The sequence below is a fragment of the Passer montanus genome, unplaced genomic scaffold (assembly GCF_014805655.1).
Source record: "Passer montanus isolate IOZ18808 unplaced genomic scaffold, ASM1480565v1 scaffold2, whole genome shotgun sequence".
NCBI lineage: Eukaryota > Metazoa > Chordata > Aves > Passeriformes > Passeridae > Passer > Passer montanus.
Window position 1 is genome coordinate 6,369,157 of NW_024366591.1, and position 20,252 is coordinate 6,389,408.

The 20,252-nt window shown below is 37.3% G+C and overlaps 1 protein-coding gene across 1 annotated transcript in view; it reads right to left on the minus strand.

Moving 5' to 3' along the window:
- Positions 1-16,428, minus strand: part of WDR27 (WD repeat domain 27) — an 89,339-nt gene extending 72,911 nt beyond the window's left edge. Inside the window, exons 1-14 of the mRNA XM_039707730.1 lie at positions 16,066-16,428; positions 15,083-15,224; positions 13,167-13,291; positions 12,584-12,697; positions 11,789-11,840; positions 11,227-11,297; positions 10,243-10,357; positions 8,762-8,894; positions 5,611-5,714; positions 5,104-5,171; positions 4,053-4,186; positions 2,581-2,657; positions 905-983; positions 314-385 (exon numbers count right to left, since the gene is read on the minus strand). Of these exons, the coding sequence (XP_039563664.1) occupies positions 314-385; positions 905-983; positions 2,581-2,657; positions 4,053-4,186; positions 5,104-5,171; positions 5,611-5,714; positions 8,762-8,894; positions 10,243-10,357; positions 11,227-11,297; positions 11,789-11,840; positions 12,584-12,697; positions 13,167-13,291; positions 15,083-15,224; positions 16,066-16,251 (1,472 nt within the window). The 5' untranslated portion in view covers positions 16,252-16,428. The remainder of the gene's footprint in view (positions 1-313; positions 386-904; positions 984-2,580; positions 2,658-4,052; positions 4,187-5,103; positions 5,172-5,610; positions 5,715-8,761; positions 8,895-10,242; positions 10,358-11,226; positions 11,298-11,788; positions 11,841-12,583; positions 12,698-13,166; positions 13,292-15,082; positions 15,225-16,065) is intronic.
- Between the last annotated feature and the right edge of the window lie 3,824 nt (positions 16,429-20,252).

Sequence of the window (20,252 nt, forward strand, 5' to 3'; positions counted from 1 at the left end):
TTTTTTTCAGACTAGAACTGCAGCTTAAGAACATGTTGGGACTTAACGTGCAACCATATTTAGCACCTGTTCTTCCTACCAACACAAATCTAACAAAATAGATATGCATATTTTCTTTTATACGAAGCACTCAAATTTAATTCACAGCCTGATAAATCAAATCACTTGCTGCAGTGATAAATTTTATATCAAATTTACCAAGCCTTAGTTCTAGTGGCAACCTTTACTAAAAATTCCAATGACATAAGCATTTTTAATTTGTTTAATTTGTTTTAATTTGTTCTTCCTCTAACAGAGTCATTATATGACTTACCATTTGGAACTGGTCTTCCACTTTGATGCCTCTTTTTTTTTCAGGTTAGTATTTGGAGCAAACATGGCCATTCTACTAGACAGAAAACATACACTCTTATAAGAAATATTAAACCTTGCATGGGAGAAACAGCTTTTTTCAAAACAAAGCATTCCTATTTCCTTCTTACTATTTTCATTTGTGGGTAATGTCAATAGATAAGAGAATGTACACTTTGATGACAATATAAATGTCTACTATTCTAATGTCTGAGTTTGGACCTTGATTTCTGTGACTTATTTGTTGAATAGTACATTCTGAAAGTCAAAATTCACAAAAATAAAGTTCTCAGACAATACTTTCTGCAAGCTGAAAAAGCAAGAGTCGAGTCAGATGAAAGAATCAGTATGCCAAATATGGATTTCGAAAGGAAGTTGGCCAATGACCAGATGCTGTGAACATTTTGGTTTACAAAATGTTTTTTTAATTCTTTTCTTTGATAACATAACTATTTTTCACAGGTAATTAATTTCACAGTCATGAGACTACATAGTTATGTGAAAAAACATCACACACCAATAAGACAGGGAAAGTAGTAATAATTTTACTGACCGTGGTGCTGCTGTATATCCTGATGACTTAATTTTATTATGGAAAACCAATGGTTTATCCTTCACTGTGTTCTTTACTCCTGTAGAAAAATAATTTAATTTACATTAAAATGTTTTTTAAAATTATATTTTTACAGTGAAAGTAGACAGTTTTGCACAATCTTGATGTTTCCTTATGTTACAAAACACATAAATGACCAATCACCTTAAAATAATGATCACTGAGAAAGATATATGAACTGTTACATTGTATAACATGCCCCCTCCAATTAGATTAATAAGTAGGAACTTTAAACTTCGAAGTAGCAATATTCTTCTGAATCACTTTTTTCACCATTCATTTCAGTTAGAAAATGTGTTTTCTAACTGCCTCTGCTTAGGCTTTGTATGCATTAGATATAATGTACTCACAGCCTATATTTGGACTAAGGAATGGATCTAAAGGTCATTAACAAGCTGACTGGTTGGTACCTATAAGTATTTGTGTTCTTACACAGCTCAGGTCGTGGGTAATGTCTGTACGCCCAGTGCTGTACTAGGAAGTCCAGTGGGAACCTCTGAGCTCCAAGCTGAGTATTTCATATCAGCAAACTAACTAACAAACTAAACAAGTAAATGTTGCAAAGGGAAAAAACCCAGATGCATTGGGACACAATTACCTATGCTGAGGGTAGAAGTCCCATCACATGCCACAAACTATGCTTTCTCTTAATGCAGCAATGAGGCACAAAAAAGGCCCTTCCTGAGAAGTTCCCAGTACCACATGCCTTAACAGACCAAAGGATTGTATTACAGCACTTTTCCACCTGATCATTAGATGTCAACAAAGGCAGCACAGTTGTCACTGCTGGGTGTCCAAGGCAGCCTGGAATTCTAGATAAAACCCTGTAGATGTATTCTGAAAATACCATAAAAACTTAGAGATACAACCTTTGACATTCTAATGGGCACATTATGTGCAAATGGTAAGGATGAAAACATATTTTTAAATATTTTTTGATCTTCATTGTTGCTCACCAAAAAAAGCTACAAGTGCTTCAATGGCAACTGGACATCAGATCTTCTCTTTTTTTAAGCAGTAGAACATTGAGACAAAAATTAACTTCCTTAACAGTCAGTATTGGCAGAAGATTATTCAGAACAACAAAATATACCAACACATCTGAAGGTCAAAATTCACAAAAATAAAGTTCTCAGACAATACTTTCTGCAAGCTGAAAAAGCAAGAGTCGAGTCAGATGAAAGAATCAGGATGCCAAATATGGATTTCAAAAGGAAGTTGGCCAATGGTATATTTCATAACCAAAGCTAAGAAAGAAATGACAAATTATACAGAAAAATTTACTGCATGCTATGGAAAAAGAATGACTTATGAAAATGTAAACCTTCTACACTCTAACACATTTATAATTCACATAAAGTTCTCAAACAATGGTTTTTCAAAAAAGAAAAATACTAATAACCATAATTTCAACTACATGTTTCATACATGTGTATGACATGAAACATTAATGTAAGTCTAAAATTCTTCCTACTGAAATAAAAATATAACAAAATATATATTTAAAACAAAAATTAATGTACTGATTGTATTAGGCACAAGCCAGCTGGAAGTCAACTACTGTTATTAAAAATATAACTTTATTAATTTTAATTTCAGGATTGGTTTACACTTACCAAGCATTTTATTAGAAGTTTCTTTCATGTTCTTCTTCAAACCTTTACACAATGGAGAATTTGCTAATAAAGTACACCTAAGTTATAAAATAAAGCACAAAATTTTGATCAATGCAATGAACAAAAATGTCACATCATAAAAAGGTGCCAAAACTCCTTTTTAGTTATTTGTCTGCATGTGTATGTACACATGAAATAGCAATCAGATTTTAATGAAAACAAGTTAGGCAGAGTGGATCAGTTATCATCTCAGATACCAAGCAGCACAGACAAACCTTGGCCTTGACTCAATTCACAGACCATTGCTTTTACATACTGGATTCCGGTTTTGTGAATATTAACTGATGATTTTATTTTAAGCACTGAAATCTGCATTTCAGTGTGTATTGCAAGGGTTTTTTCATCTTCAAAATGTCAGCATTTTCTCATAAACAGTTTCTAGGGACATAAAGGACAAGAAAGTAATAACCAGCAGAGATTCACCAAGGGGAAGTCATGCTTGGTCATCTGGATAATCTCCAGTGGTAAAATGAGTGGTTTGGCAGATGAGGGGAGAGCACATAAGGATATTATCTACTTTGACTTCAGTAAGACTTTCCACACTGTCTCTCATAAGAACCTCATAGAGAAGCTGATGAACTGTGGTCTGGATGAGCACACATTGAGCTGGATTGAAAACCAGATGAACAACCAGGCTCAGACTGTGATGATCAAAGTCTAGTTGGAAAGCAGGAACTAGTGGAGTAACCCAGAGTTTATAACTACATTCCATATGATTCCATGGATATAATAATTCTATTCAACATCTGCATTAATAATCTGGATAAGGGAGCAGAGTGACTCTCACCATGTTTGCTGATGACTCAAAGCTGAGAGGACTGTCTTAAAGAGCAGGTTGTGTTGTCATCCAGGGAGACATTTATTGTCTGCATAAATGGGCTGACAAGCAACCGTGTGAAGCTCAACAATGTGAAAGGCAAAGTCCTGCAGCAGAGAAGGAATGAGCCCATACAGCAATACAGGCTGTAAAGCAGACTCTTGAGCCAGGCTCTGTGCCCTAAACCCAGCAGCAGGACAAGAGGCAATACACAAAAAATGAAACACAGGATGTTCTCTCTGAACACTAGGAAACACTTATTTACTGTGAAGGTCATTGAGCACTGGCACAAGCTGCCCAGAGAGGTTGTGGCATCTCCCTCCATGGACATATTCTAAAGTTGTTTAGACATTGTGATGGTCAAATGACTCAAAGTGGCTCTGCTTGAGCAGGGTGGTTGGACAAGACCTGAAGAGATGCCTTCCAAACTCAACCATTCTGTGATTCTGTGATTTCTCCCTCTCAATACGACTAAAGCATGATAAGAAAAGAAGTAAAATCAAACTATGTCAACAAGCAGACTGCAGAAAATCGTATGACACACTGTAGTACCAAAAAAACAAAAATGGAGAGAAAACATTTAATAATTCTGTACCTGGCAATAACTGATAGACTTTTCACATTTCCACATGGGAGAAAATCACTGTGCTGAGTTCTCACCAATGCAGCAAGGTTGACTTCCAACATAGCAATCATATCTTCAAACATCGAGGCAATCAAGCATAAAACCTGCAGTAATCACCATAAATTAACATTCCATTTACTTAATAATTTAAGTTCAAAACATAATGCATTTATGATAAAAAATAAAATCAATTTTTGAAATTTGTAAAAATTAATCAAAAATATCCATGGGTTTTGTCATGAAGAGCATTAAGTGGTAGAGTGTTTAAAGCTACCCTTCAAAAATATGCTTATGTTGATTAAATGTGTTTTAACAAACTTATATACATAACAGTGGCAGAAATTCCAACATCACCTACACTAGAGACTATTCTGCAGCAAGGGTTGTGAGAAAAGAAGTACACATGGAAGAATGGCTTCAGCAACATGATGAGAACATGCTAAGAGCTGAATTTAAAAAAAAATCCTTCTCTAAAGCAAAAGACTTTTACATTAAATATGTAGCCTAGACTAAGCTTACGTCTGTAGGAAAGCTGCAAAATCAAAAATAGAGTATACAGATAAGAATGCCTTCCATTTTCTTAAAATCACTTTTAGGGGCTTTTAACAGAAATTTTCTCACAACCCATATAGTTTTGACAGATCCTTTAGAAGGATTCAGAAGTAGCACATCCTAACTTTTTTTTTTTTTTTTTTTTGCGAAACAAGGCATAACAATTTTTTTCCCCTTAAAAGATTTCCTCTACTTCTTCAATGGTCATCCTTGACATTCAAGGTACACGCAGAACACTGTAACAATTCACCTTTTCCTTAATAATCACTTTAGACTGTATATAACCTGTGAGAGCTTCAAAACAGCAGATTCCATAATGAAGAATTAACCCTCTTCAAAAAAATTACTGTGTAAATCATATTAAATAACACAAATCTGAGCACTACTCTGTTAGAAAAATGTGTAAATATTTATTGAAAATAACTGTAACTGTTAACATTTATTAAAGCAATGTTTACTGTATACTGACCTTTCCATTAGCTGCCTTCCTTGTTAACGCACATGATCTGGCAATCCAAATGCTGAGGTCACTGTAATCTTTACCAAGAAGGAAAGTGCTATAAAATAATGCCTGCATTTCACAAGAACAAACTAATCTCCAAGACACACACCAAAAAAAATCACTTATACTAATTTGACATGACCCTAATCCACTGTCTTCAGAGTATATACTTCTATTTTACCCTGAAATTATAATGGAGTAGAATAACTTGTATTTAACACTTGTATTTAACACTTATGAGCTGCAAAATTGAATAAAAATTCATGGCTAGCCACTGCACAGATCTAGCAACAATGTGTTTTCTGAGAAAAATCACCAGGGTCGGGAAAACTTATAAAAACCATTAGGAAAAGAGCTTAAAAAACATTTGGTTTCTATTGTATTCTGCTATTTCACAACCTAATTCTTACACTATTTATGTCAGATAACAGAAGCAATCATATTATCATGCAATCATATATCGTTTAAACATACCTCTATAAGATAAAACAGCTTCTAATTCAAAGTTTGCCAAATTAATTATTAACAAGCCAGTAGAGGTTCCTATCCAAAAATAGCTAGTATTCTGGGAAGAATATCTATTAAAACAAGGAAAAAAATACCTCTGAGTAGGATAAAGAAGCTTTTCTTATTATCATACAACGAAGAGAAATAGGGTTTTTTGTTCTCATTGCCCAGTCCCAGTACAACAATAATAGAGCACACACAGAAAAAAATACATTAAATTTAAAGCTTTTTTTTTCCAAATCTGTAGCTCAAAGTTTCAAGCAAAATTGGTGAAGTTCTGAAAACTAAGAGCAGAACACAATCCTTCATTTCATGTAAGTGCTTCATGGCACATCTAAAACTGCACAGAAAATACTTTTCTTCAAAAAATTACTGTGGTTTGTAAAGAGTTGGGAGATTCTGTAAAAACACACACAAAAAGAAAATTCAAACCAAGAGGCAAATCCACTCGTAGTGTACTTTTACCACTCTTATATGAACACCCAAAACTCAGGGAAATTCAATGTATGTTTTTACATAATTAAAGGACAGAAAAAAAGCCAGCACAAACTGAAGGGGAAAAGCCCCAGGCAAGTCTGGAATGTCTGTCTCAGCCTGTGCTTAGTGGCAGCACTGTTACAGTTGGGTAATGAAATTCAGCTGCTTGCTGCAAGTACCACAGAGTAAACCAGTGGGTTTGTTAATTTCAGTTACCAGCCTCACAGAAGAAATATATTATCAAGCATAAGACAATTGTAACAAAATAACAGTTGTCATTCTCAAAAAAATAAACATTTTTTGATGCCACAATAAATAAAAATTGGCATCAATATTTTAATAAATTTTCCAAATAGTAGTCAGTAGACTTACAAGTTTGATTTAAAATCAGACCACCAGAGTTGAAGTAAGGATATGGAAAAATATGAAGCTGTAAATTTATTAAAAAAAAAAAAAAAAAGGAAAAAAACCCCAAATGTATACAGTGAAATCTGTTAAGAAGCAGACTGGAATAGACAGTTTCATTTCTGGTTTGTGATAATTTTACATGATATTATTAATTTTACTTGTGATTTGCACTATTTTCATTACAGCAGTAACAGACGATTTAATTTGCAAATTCTTTGAATTGATATTATTAATTTTACTTGTGATTTGCACTATTTTCATTACAGCAGTAACAGACGATTTAATTTGCAAATTCTTTGAATTATGTATAAAGTGTCACTAACATGTTATTATGAACACCATAAAGTGATATATACAGGAAGCTTAACTCACTCTGACTTTACAATAATAAAATCCATTGTGATGGGATTGCTCAATGTCAAAAAGCTTAGGAAAGTGTGAGATGCCTAATTTTGGACATCAGTGTTCCAAAAATGTCTCATTGCTGCTTTTCACTGCAGGCAGGAAAAGCAGTATATCAGGGATTGCTCAAATGTTCAGACAAATCTGAAACACCTGATAAAACCAACACACTGTCTTTAAAAAATAAATAGAAAAAAATTTTATAAACACAAAACTCTCAACCCAAAATATAATGGAACTTAATTAACACTAAAAATTTGTGTTGGCCATGGTTGTTTATAAGCAGAACAAAACCTTCAACTGTGATGTGATACCTGAAACAACAAAAAGACCTTAGATATACACTGTGAAGCAGTAACAGGTGGGAATAGGAAAGTGATTTTATCTCAATTCAGAAAATTATTTCAAATAATATATCATTGTAGATCCATTTCAGGCAATCATGTCCCAAAAGGGGATCGAAAAATAAATAAGATTGAGTTTCAGAAATTTCCAAAAGCCAATGTTAAAAATGTTATACAAAATATGCCTTCTACAAGGTACAAACCATTTTATCCAGAAGTAACTTGTTTGTGAGCTGTAATTTGCTATCCAAGAAGGGAACATGATAGTGGCTGGTGCTGGACTATCAGAGCAAAAAACATAGTAAAAGCCTGTATGTGAAAAGGGAGTAATTCAGACTAGACGTAAAATTGAATGAGTCAGTTCCTGAAACAACTTCACTATGGACATGGTGGATTCTTTATTGCCAGAAAACTTGTTATTTTTAAAGATATGCTGCTATTCAAATCAAACTTACAGGTGTGATGAAGGCAAAGCTTTGATGCTTTGAGAGTGATATTATACAAGCAATAAGACAGACTGTAATAATTCATTATCTGACCTTCAAGTGCTGTCACTGCATTAAAATATGGCTGAGATGTGCATCTTAAAAGTCACCACTTCCTTCCTCTAAATGGTGGTACTTCTAAATATGCAGGCATCATGAAAAAAACCATGAATAATTACTTAAATTAATGTAAAGACAACCCAAATTGTCCAGGACTGCTGGTTATTTTTCTTCTTTTTTTATCAAAAGTTATTTGTATATCGAACCAGAGATTAATCAATTTCATCTGAATAACCCACTAGAGAGTGAAGATTAGGACAGGAGTTTTCTAAAACATGGTGTGACTGAGAAATTTATACAAGTGACAATCATAAATTACAACACAAACAGGTTGTTATTTGAGACAGTTCTTGTGGGAGTGTCCTGAACAGATCTCCAGGTGCCTGATAGTATGGTTAAGCTTCTCTTCAGGAAAGAAATGCAATGTAAGGACTAATTCTACCTTGCTAACCAATTCCATGGGAATGAGTAAAAGCATCATATTCTGAAACATCTGTCCCTCTGACAGAAGTTTGACTGGAGCAGATTATGTAGTTGAAAAAGTATTTAAACTTGGAAGACAAACTGACACAGTCACACATTGGCTGCATCAGATATTTCTTTAGGAAAGCAAACTCAAAATAAATGTGATTTATTAATTACTTTTCAACTCATCTTCCCTGATAAGCTTGTATGAATAGATGTTACAATGGATATTCTTGATTACATTTTTATAGAATTATTTTTCAGAATAAAACCCAGTTTTAACTTTGTATCAGCTTATGTACATTATCTTTCTAAAAGTAGGCCACTAAAACTTGCAGATTACTAAAAACATTATTTGACTTTCCTATTGCATTTTTCAAAAAAATACAAATTTGTAGTGAAAATAATTCAAGAACCAATAGAAACTCCAATAAACAAATTTGACTCAAATACTAGGTGATATTTTAAAGGACTTACATGTTTTCTTCATTATGGAAACACACAAAAAAGTCACAATGCTCAATTAAGAGGACAGGCAATGATGTTTCCACTGATTCTTCTGGTCTCATGCTGTCTGTTCTGCAAAACTTGGAATTATTTTGCCCTTCACCTAAGAAAGTCAACAATACCAGCTATCAAAATACTATGAAATAAGGGAAACAGACAGGATTCAAGAGAAAATTTGTAGTAGTCATTAAAAACTGAGACCACACTCAAGACACTTGTATTTCAAAAGATGGATATTTCCTAAGTCCCAGTTTTCCGCATTATTATGTGAGGAAATAATACCTTCACATACCTAGAGACAAAATCCAAAGATCCTACTTATGAACTGAAAATGAGTTTGCAGATTTTAGATGCTTTCATCTCAAGAAGTGACACTGGAAGTCATATTCCCACAATGCTTAAATATGCTGAGTACCTTTCCACTGAGATTGGTTGTCTTGAGATTAAGTTACAACATAATCCAAAAGCAAGATGAAAATCCACCTCAGTTCCCTGTTCCCAAGGAGTCTCCAATCCATTCTGCATGTGTAATTCACATTCACGAACTACTAGCATCAGATTCAGCATTAGGCACAGACGTTACATCACTCTCTTTCAAATGTGAAAGTCAGATCCATAGATTTTAAATAATAACAAGAAATGTAGCAGTCTTTCTCCTTAGGTTAGGACTTCAGAATTATGGAAGCTGGACCACTAGGCAGGTAAGAATACAACAGACATTGATCCAGAAAAAGAGCAAGCAAGGAAAACCAGATTTCCCTTTCCGTAGGAAAGCCACAGCAGTGCTGAGGGGAGAGGGGTCTGCACCTCACTAGTGAGCAGGAGACCTCCCATTGTACCAAGACTGTCTCCTACTCATGGCCATCCTGAGTCACAACAAGGGAACAATCAAACCAGTCTGATACCAGGGAATCACCCTGCTGGGGTTACCAGGGCAGCCTATAATGACTTATATGTACTCTGTGTTATACCACTAGAAATATCACAGACAGAGAAATATAATACTATGAAGGCACTGGTATAGACTAAAAAAATATAAGAAAAAAAAAAAGAGAGAATCATAGGAACTTCAAAGGTAACTGAGAAATAGTACTCCGTTTTGACAAGGGATTAATTTTTAGATAACTGGTTCTGTTCTCACTGAGGCCATGGACAATGAATCCAATTAAAACAAATACTTAATAGTGCACATAATGCAATGTTTAATGAACAAATGCACTGGCCAAGAATTTATTACATACATACATACATACATACATACATACATGCATAATTCTTTCCAGACACACCAATGCCCAACCACATATCAGCTCCAGTAAGAATTCCATGCCACAGTCTAAGACTTATAAATTTATCACTTACAATAAATTTGCACGGTAAAAAAGCACACATTCAGTAGCCAGTAACAACTAGACTATACTATAAACAGCATTCTAGGAGCATTGTGCTACCTATCTTTTTGCCAGATTTCCACACTTTATTACAGAATTTCTCTTGCTCTTTCTTTAAGTCGATATGCGCTACGCAACGGTAATTATGATCACTGATTAAACTGAAGATCCACAGCTGCAAGAAAAAGAAAATGCTATTGCAATAACCTTTTGACACTAAAGACAAAGCTTACATGAATACAAACTAAAGATCCAATATTTAAAACTGTAGATGTAATTAGTGAGCTTTTCTATATAGCATCTCGTTTTGCACAAGAACTCCAATTACATGTATCCCTAAGACTGTTAAAGATAATCAAAGCAGCAATGATCAGTTTGAGCTGTACATCTAATTCCCACATGTTTATATGTTTTTTAAAAGCTCCTTATAGACTATTTCTCACAATTAAAAATCACAAGTAACATGCATGTAATTGCTCACTGGGTCATGTGCATGAATTTCATTTATACCTTTCTCAGTTTAGACACCACTACAGTTAAAGCTTTAATTTTCTTCAGAATTTCTAAACAGTAACACTGAAGAAAAACATCTGGAAATTATCATGTAAATATATTCGTACCATTAAAGAAGTGGTGAAATGGATATTCACATTTACCACATTTTTATTAGAATTCTCACATGCTGAAATCATAGCCTCTTCCATTTAATTGTCATGCATTTCTTTTTTTGGCTGAAATAGGTGAATCCTATTTTTCACCTTTTTTCCTTTAAAACAGATATATTTATAGCCTTTCAGTGTGCTCTTCTTAAATAATCACTGATTGTGCTCTTAAAAGTTTTCCTGGTTTTCAGAAAAAAGTTTCTGTGCTGTAATAGAGGTCTTATTTACAATTTATGGTTTACACTAAAAGCACTGAATTATGGTTACTAAAATGACTCATTTAACAATTCAAAAAACTTAGGCAGCTTGTGAACCTTTTTTATAGACAGAAGCACCAATAATAGTCTTGACACAGAGACTGAGTTTAATGAACAATTCTTACCTGTCCCTCAGCACATCCAGTGATAATCTGTTTGTTTTCTTCATCAATTAGCAGACTTAGCAAAGGAAATGCTGCTCAAAAAAAGATAAAAGCATTTCTAGAGTAGACACAGTCAGATATTTACTTAAAATATGTGATTTAAAATCTAATCTTCTTATTTGTAAAGTCAGGCAAAAAAAGCCCTTACTGCAGTTCTCATGGTTGTGCAGAGCTCTGTGTGCCTCAGCCTTTGTGCTGCTGAGGGCTTTCTGTTTGCAGGTCTCTGGACTGCCCGTCACCTAAGCTGCCATGGCAGTGGTTTCCTGCACCCTGTCACCCAAGCTGCTGTGGCATGGTTTGCAGACTTGTTTATGAAAGTACACTAAAACTATCCACTGGGAAGCAGACTTTAGAGGAAAAATTATTTACTGTTGGCTTTAAAGGATAGTATGTTTACTGTTACCATGTCTATAAGAATTATTTTCACTAAATCAACCCAAAACTACTAGAATAATCATAGATTATTATTTAGAGATAGGAGATTTTTGCTATGCAAAAATACATTTAAAAATAGAAAAATTACCTGTTATTATTCCTGACTGATATATTAACTGACTGGTAGAATAGTCCCACACCTTGCAATAGAAAAAAAAAAATATATATATATGTAAATAAAGATAGGTATCTACTTAGGTATCTATGGAAAACACAATTTTCACAGCCATCATATGGTGAAAACAGAAAAATGCAGGCATTGAAAGTGATTTTCTTAGGAAATAATTTCTTTTTCAGCACCTGTTTCCATTTATGAAGAGTTTTGTTCAACTGATAATCATCCCTGGTGAAAAAGGCAAACTCACATGATATGGATACATAAAGTATTAATTTTTCTTAACTTGATCTCTCAGTGATTTTAGCTAAATTTATGAAAAGACATACACAAAAAAGAAGAGAAAACAGGAATGGGGTGCACTGCATACAGTAACCCAGTTCAATAATCCCAAAAAGAAAAATTCAAATTTATATCACCAGACTTAAAGGGAATTGTTTTCCTTCAGCTCAGCATACCTGAAACACTTCAGTTACAGCCAAGCTGATCAAAATATTTTATTTCTATTTGCCAGATGATAGTAATCACTAAAATTAATACTTCAATGTGGAAAGCTCTGAATATACAAAACCTGCATTGTTCTTTTTAAAAAAAGTAATTAATTTTTGTTATAATTTCCCAAGCAATTTGAAGAACAATGTCTTTATCTCCATAATGTTGAAGATATTTTTTACTTAATCTTCAAAGCATATTTAAAGGGGAAAATAAGAACACTTCACATATTCACTCAATTATTCTTTTTTAAGTTCATCTCTACAAATTCCTTGCCTTAAAGGTTCTGTCTTCTGACACTGATATAAGCATATTTTTCTCCCATGTGCAAAACTCAGCAGCAGTCACTGGAGACAGGTGTCCATCCAATTCAGCTAGTTTAGCTTCATTCTGTGATTAATCAAGTCAAAAATAAAAAAAGAATGGACTTCAACATAAAATTGAAAATGAAGTGTTTCAACAATTAGTAACTCTTGCTAAGCATTGCCAGATTTGTTTCCAAAGTATAATTCAGAAAGATTTTTCTTATTGAAACTGAAGTCCTGTACACCATCCTGCTGGCAAAGCCACTGCACATTACTTTTGCTTCTTCAGACGGAATGATACAGGAACAATTTTTCAGATGACCTAAGAATATTTTCTACTTTTAAGTTATTGAGATACTGTTTCATTTCAACTCTTTAAACATAGTCTTCTATCTGATATATAATGCATTATCAAGTGCCAGTTCCTACTTATTTTATGACACAAAATGAATATTTTTGCTTAATTTTACTAACATTTCTTTATCATGATTTTAGTTGAAAGTGAATAAGTAAAAGAAATACCAGCACCATGGCTACAAACAATGCTATCTCACCTTTGCACTTAACATGTAGATCTGATTTCCAGCACATACTGCCACTTGTTGATCATCTGGACTAAATCTTATATGAAGAACCATTCCCAAAAGAGTTCCTATAACAGTTCCTCGAGGTTTAAACCCTGCAGCAATTGTATTGTTAATGAGACTCAGTAAAATATAAAAATCTGGTGCAGTGAGATTCTTAGAAACTTTGCATAGCAGTTACTAACCACAGAGTTGTCCCAGTTTCTGTCAGGAATATGTACAGAAAAACACACAGTTTAAATACACCCGGGTATTAGAAAGACAAGCATAGCACTATGGACAACCAGAATTCCCCTATGGGCCCTGTTGCCTAGATATGATCTGTCACTCCTTATGATGTCAATAATTCCCATCAAATCACGCATTCTTGCTTCCATTGAAGATTGCAAAGGAAATGATTTTTGGAGTAGGGTGATGTGCCCACGGAACCCACTAGTGCCACATTCATTTTGGAGGTAAGAAATCATAACTGAAGGCCAGCAAAATACAGCTTTGAAAATTACTTCTTCTCGGAGAACATGCCAGTTGCTCAGCCAAAAAGTAAAGAGGATTTTCTCTCTCTGCTTTTAATTTTTCTGTGGGAAAAGGCTGAAAGAGAAAGTACACCACTAAATATTACAGTCAGATAAGACTAGATCTGAGAACAGGTCATGTTTCTATCCTGTCTTCATGATTTCATTCTGGTCATCTCACTGGTTCAAGGAGATTGGTTTCTGCTGATCCTTATTTTACAATGCTGCCGTTAATGATGTGAGGATAGTTTGGATATGTCATTAAATTTTAGGATTTCATAGGGAACAAATTATATAGAATACAAGCACAACTACAGGCATGCTTTCAGGCTTTCATATTAGATGGTGTGGAGCCTTTTTACAATTTATTAACACGTCAAGGTCACACAAAGAATTCCTTAACTACTTTGACACAGTTTATAAGAAATAATATGAGAAAATATGCCAAGAATGTGCAGAGTACAGTCTGTGGAGACAAAGTCTCTACAGCATCTGCTGAAGACCCTGTAGATGGAGAGAAAATGAAAAAATCATGCAGCAGACAATCTGGATGCCAAATGCCTTTGTATCAAAACTACACACACTATTTATCTCTCTGCTACTTTCTATTCCTATCTTCCAGTTTTATTTCCTCCAAATTCATAGTCCCACTTTATTTCCAGTTCCTGAGATACCCACTGATTGTCTATGTTACTCTTACATGGATTAAAATTTAATACTGACCTTTATTTATAAAAAGCACTGATATTGTTAAACTTTACAACATTAGTTTTCATATTGCATAGATTTGCAAATTCAAAACGGAGCAGAGTACAAGAGAACTCTTTCATATTGTCATCAGCAAATCTCCAATCATAGGTAACAAGGAGGAAACTTTTAATAGTGTGGGACAGTACCATGCAAATTTAAATACTGACACCAAAAGGGGACAGACTGCCTGGGAATCCAGTGAATCATAACTCTGGGGATCTTGCTCTTTTTTTTTTTTTCTTTTTCTTTAATTATTCTACTTTCCAATGAATTTAAGCTTGCAGAGAGATTAGCACTGCTCCCTAGAATCTAATGCCATTGGTTGAGGCTCCAAACTAAGATGGTGGTCAGGACACTAAAATTCCTGTTTTCTGTGTGCTATGTCACCACAATGCTCTTTCACTCATGCACTCCCAAATCCGATACTTGCATTGGTCGCTCTCTCTCTCTCTCTCTCTCTCACACACACACACACACACACGCACACACGCACACACACAAAAGCAATGTTCCAGAGAAAGAAGGCTGGACACTGGTCTGAGTGATTGGCGGTGAATGGCTGCCTTTGCATCACTTCTTTGCTTATACAGATAACACATAGATATTATATAAACAATACTCTACCTTCTTGCACTTTTTGCGTACATTCATCAAGATTCCACACTATCACATCTTCATGAGAGGCAGAGCAGACAAGAAGAGGATTGATTTTATTTCCAAATGACAATGCAGAAATTGAGTAATGATGCCCTGACAAATATAATGGCTGACAAACGTAGATAAAGAAGAGTTAAATTAATAACATCAAACAAAGATTATGAATCATAAAAAATGACAAATGGAACAATTAATTTTTATTTACAGCTTCAAAATCACCTAAACTACAGTGTAGCTGTACTGGTTTGGCTGGGATGGAATTAACTTTTTTCATAGCAGTTTGTGTGCACAATGCTTTGGATTTTGTGACAAAACCAGTGATGATAAGACAGCAATGTTTTGGCTGTTGCCAAATGCTGTTTGCACAGCATTGAGGACTTCTCTTTTTTCTCACTTTTTCTCGGTTTCAGTTTCCCAATAATAAGCTGAAGATGCATAAGAGGCTGGGAGGGGACACAGCTGGAACAAATATTTCAGTTTGCTGAACTGGCAATTCCCTACCATATGATGCTTTGCTCAGCAATGGAACTGGGGGTATTGCATGCAAGAAGGTGTTGAGGGCCTGGGACATTGACTCTCAGATGGCTGTTGCTCAAAGCCTGTACTGGGATTAGTCTGGTTGTAGGGGGTGCCTTGGTATAGCTTTTTTCTCTCTCTTCCCTTCACTCATTACTACCTTTGAATCTACCCATGACTTCTCACTTTTCTCCATCCTATGCTCTCCCCTACCCTGCTGGGAAGGAGTCAGCCGGAGATTGGGTAATGGTTTAGGGGCCAGCCAGGGTCAACCCACCACAACAGCTTATTTTATTCTTATCACAATAAAAAAGTTCATTAAAAAATGCTAGTACCCTTCCATCATTGAAGTGAAACCTGACATTTCTACATTGCCCTCATTTATTTATAAATTAGTTTAAAGTAGCAGCCTTTGAAGGCTGTTCTAGCTTTACCTGAGCAGTGGCTGTGTTCCAGATGCACAACCTATTGAGACTCGCAGGGAAAGCGCAGTGGTGGTGACTGCACGCCAGCTGAAAGAACGGCTCTGGCAGTTTGCCTTTAAACAAGTGTTTTTCGCAGACAACGTCAGGATCACGCTGGCTTCCTCCAGAGGCGCAGCCGGCCCCGGCGCCCTCCATCCTGCGGCTGCGAACGGCCCCGCGGCGCAGCCGGACCACCGGGGCCGCCTTCCCCCGCCGGCTGCGTCCTGACCGCAGGGGCCGACGGCTTCGGCCCCGCTCGGAGCTCCCTCCCGCTGGAAGGCGGAGAGCCCCGACCCCGGCCGCGGCCCGTAAGCAGGGCAGCGCCGCCGCTGACGGGAGGCCGGACGGGACAGCCCTCGGCCGCCCGCAGAGCGCGGCGGGCCCGCGGCGTCAGCGCTGTCCCCTCACCTGGGCAACGGGCCCGGCGACAGCCGCCCGGGCTGCTTCCTGGCTCTCCGCAGAGATGTTCTGGGCTGCACGGAAAGCAGCATGGCCAGAAGGTCCAGGGGGGCCCCACTCTTGGGACGCCAGCTGGAGCACTGCGCCCAGAGCTGGGGACCCCAGGACGACACAGGACGACACAGACAGGGACCTAGTGGAGCGGGTCCCTGTCTTCCTTAAGGAAGATGTGAACATCTCTCCTATAAAGACAAGAGGAGAGATTTGGGGTTCTTCACAGAATCACAGAGTCAGAATGGGTCAGATTGGAAGAGACCTTGGTGCATCATCTGGGTCAACCTCCCTACTCAAGCAGAGTCATTCGAAAGCACATGGCACAGGATTGCATCCAGACAATTTTTGAATATCTCCACATCCATATCCTGAGAGAGACTCCACAACCTCTCTGGGCAATCTGTTCCAGTGGATGGTCACCTGCACTGTTCTTCCTCATACTCAGGTGCAACTTTTTCAGCCTGGAAAAGAGAAGGCTCTAGGGGCACTTTATATGTGAATACATAAAGTGAGCATATAAGAAAGACAGAGAGAAACTTTTTACCAAGACCCTTAGTGTCAGAATAAGGAGCGAAAACATTAAACTAAGAGGGGGTTGATTTTGATTAGTCAGAGGGAGCATATTTTTTACAGTGCAGGTAGTGAGGCACCAAGAAAAAGAAAACCTGTTTTCCCCAAGTTTGTGGATGATGCCAAATTGGTGGGAGCAGTCAGAAACAGGCTGACAAGAATTTAGTGGAGTCCAACAAGAGTAAGTGGAATCCCATGTCTGGCACAGAGTAACTCCATGCAAGATGAAATGCTGAAGGATGGCTCTCTGGGAAGGGGCTCCCCAGAAAAGGATCCAGACATCCTGCTGGACAAGCTGTACACAAGCTACCACGGTGCCCTTGCAGCAGAGGCACCCAACTGCAACCTGGGCTGTGTTAGTAATAGAGAGTAGCCAGCAAGTTGTCAGAGTGATCCTTCCCCTCTATTTGGCACCTGTAAGGCCACACCTGCAGTGCTGTGTCCAGTTTTGGGGGTTTTGGTACTAGAAAGATCCTGACATACTGGAGCAATTCTAGTATAGAGCAAGAAAAATGGTCAGGGAGCTGGAGAAAATGATGTACACAGAGAGGCTGAGAGAGCTGGGTCTCTTCAACCTGGAGAACAGAGAGCTGAGACTTTATTGTTGCCTACAACTACATAATTGGAGGATACGGGAAAGACAGAGAGACTTTTCTCAGAGGCACTCAGTGATAAACTGGATCCTGGGAAAAACCCAATTAGGGTCATATGAAATCAGTATTTAATCTTTTTAAATATCATGACAGTGGTTGAATATCAGAACAAGTTTCTGAAGAGAGGTTGTGGATCTCTGTATCTGGTGTTGTCCAGGAGTCAAATGGACATGACCCTGAGCAACCTAATTTAATTAGAACTGTTTTGAAGAGGAAGGTGGACAGGAGGAGTCCAGAAGTCCCTTTCAACCCTAGTTATGATTTTATGACCAAGTTTTTGATCTGCATCAACTTAAACCATTTTGGTGCAGATCAGCTAATATCAACCTCAACTGCTTTTCAAACAGATACTTTCTATAGGGATGTCTTAATTGTGTCGGTCTGTAATTAGCACTAAAAGCATTTTTGCTTTATATAAGCATTGGATATATATTATCACTGATAATGTAGTTTCCCTGTGCTTGTTAGTTTTGCCTGGAGAAAGTACCAGTTCAAGTTCCCTTTAGTGTGTGCATGTGAATTTGGATAAAGCCGCTGTACTGAGAACCACCTGCACAGAGGCAACTCAGTACACTGCACATGACACTGTTTTTCTGAACTCATGGCTGGGAATATTAGAGAAAATTTTATTGTTAATATGCTGGTGACAGTTTTCATGAGCAATACAGTCATGAATGTGTTATGGCAGTTTAGTCATTGGTAAAGAAAAATAAATGCTGACACAGCAAAAAGGGTGTTGTTCTGACATGCAAACAACCCCTGGGAATCTTAAAGAACTTGTTCTGAAACATGTTGTATCTCTGTAACTGCTTCTAGACAGTTAAGTATTCTTTTTTACAATTTTCACCTGACTTTATTTTCACCTTTCAATGTTTGTACTTATGACACTTTCAACAATCTACTATCCATAACAACTAGAAGCAATCCAAAGAAGTATCAGAAATCTTGGACTGATTTCTTGACTGATGATTATTAACACATAAATGTGCAGGAAAAATTTTATACCTCACCACACTCCCATGAAACACCTCTGACAATGTCCTGTTTCTATGCAACACAATGCTAAAAGACCTTGGCTCCACACCTTGGGTACCCACCTATCTCAAATCACAGAATCACAGAACCAATTAGCTTGGAAAAGACTTCTGAAATTACTGAGTTCAACCTGTGACTGAACACCACCATGTCAACTAGACTATGGCAGTAAGTGCCATATCCAGCCTTTCATTATACAGTATGCACTATATATACATATGTATATAAATATATATATATATAACACACAAAGGACAGTGACTCCCGCACCTCCCTGGGTGGCCCATTCCGGTGTCTAATCACCCTTTTTGTGAAGAATTTTTCCTAGTGTCCAACCTATAGCTCCCATGGCAAACCTTGAGGCCACTATCTCTTGTCTGGCCTTGGAGAAAAGACTAACCTCAACCTGGCTACAGCCTCCTCCCACATGGTTGTAGAGAGTGATAAGGTCTCCCTGAGCCTCCTCCAGGATAAACAACCCCAGTTTGCTCAGCTGCTCCCCACAGGACATGCACTCCAGACCCTTCACCAGCTCCATTGCCCTTCTCTGGAGTCATTCCAACACCTCCAGTGAAACTGACATCTATGTGGAAAATGCAAGACTGCTGGAAATAACAGTATCATATCATATCATATCATATCAATCATGCTTTTGTGTCCAAAACTGTATTTGTTATGTCTCAATACTCAATCTTTTTAAAATGAGGTCTAGCAACTATAATATTTTAATGTTTTAAGCAGAATAAAAGTCTTTATACGAACAAAACTGATTTCAAAAAAGCTAACATTTATCAGAATCTGAATTTGGCAGTCTTATGCAGCCAATTTGTTTGAGCTAGGAATGAAGAGAACAAATTACATGGTTTGTGAAATTAGAGGGCCTTGAAGATAGAACATGAGCTCAGTTAGCACAAGGCCCTTGGGGTACATACACAGGCTGCCTTGAATCTGTTAGTACACAATGCACTCCATGTCGATTTTTTTTTTACACTTTCAAACTTTCACTCTTGCTTATGATTTTAAGCAGCTCAGCAAAGTCAAGGTAATTGCTGAAATCAATGGGTATTCAAAAAGTGTTGGGGTTTTTTTTCTGTCATACTGCTTTTCTGTTCTGTGATCTTAGGTCAGATTTATGCCGACAGGCAAATACACTGTCACTAACCCACGGAGGGACACCTATCCTGCAGCAAACATCTTACACCCAATCTCAGTGCAGCTGAAGGACGCCTACTCTAATTTCAGGCTTTCGTGGTGAAAGGCGCTTCACGCGGCCTACCAAGCCCTCCCCGTTCCGCCCTCGGTGCCTCCCGCCCTCGCCAAGCCCTCCCCTCAGCCCGCCCGCCGCGCTCTCGCGATACCGGGGGCGCGGCCGTGCCCGGGGCGGTACCGCCGGCGTTCGGGGGCGGCGCGGCACCTCCACCCGCCCCCTGCGACTGCCGCCGCGCC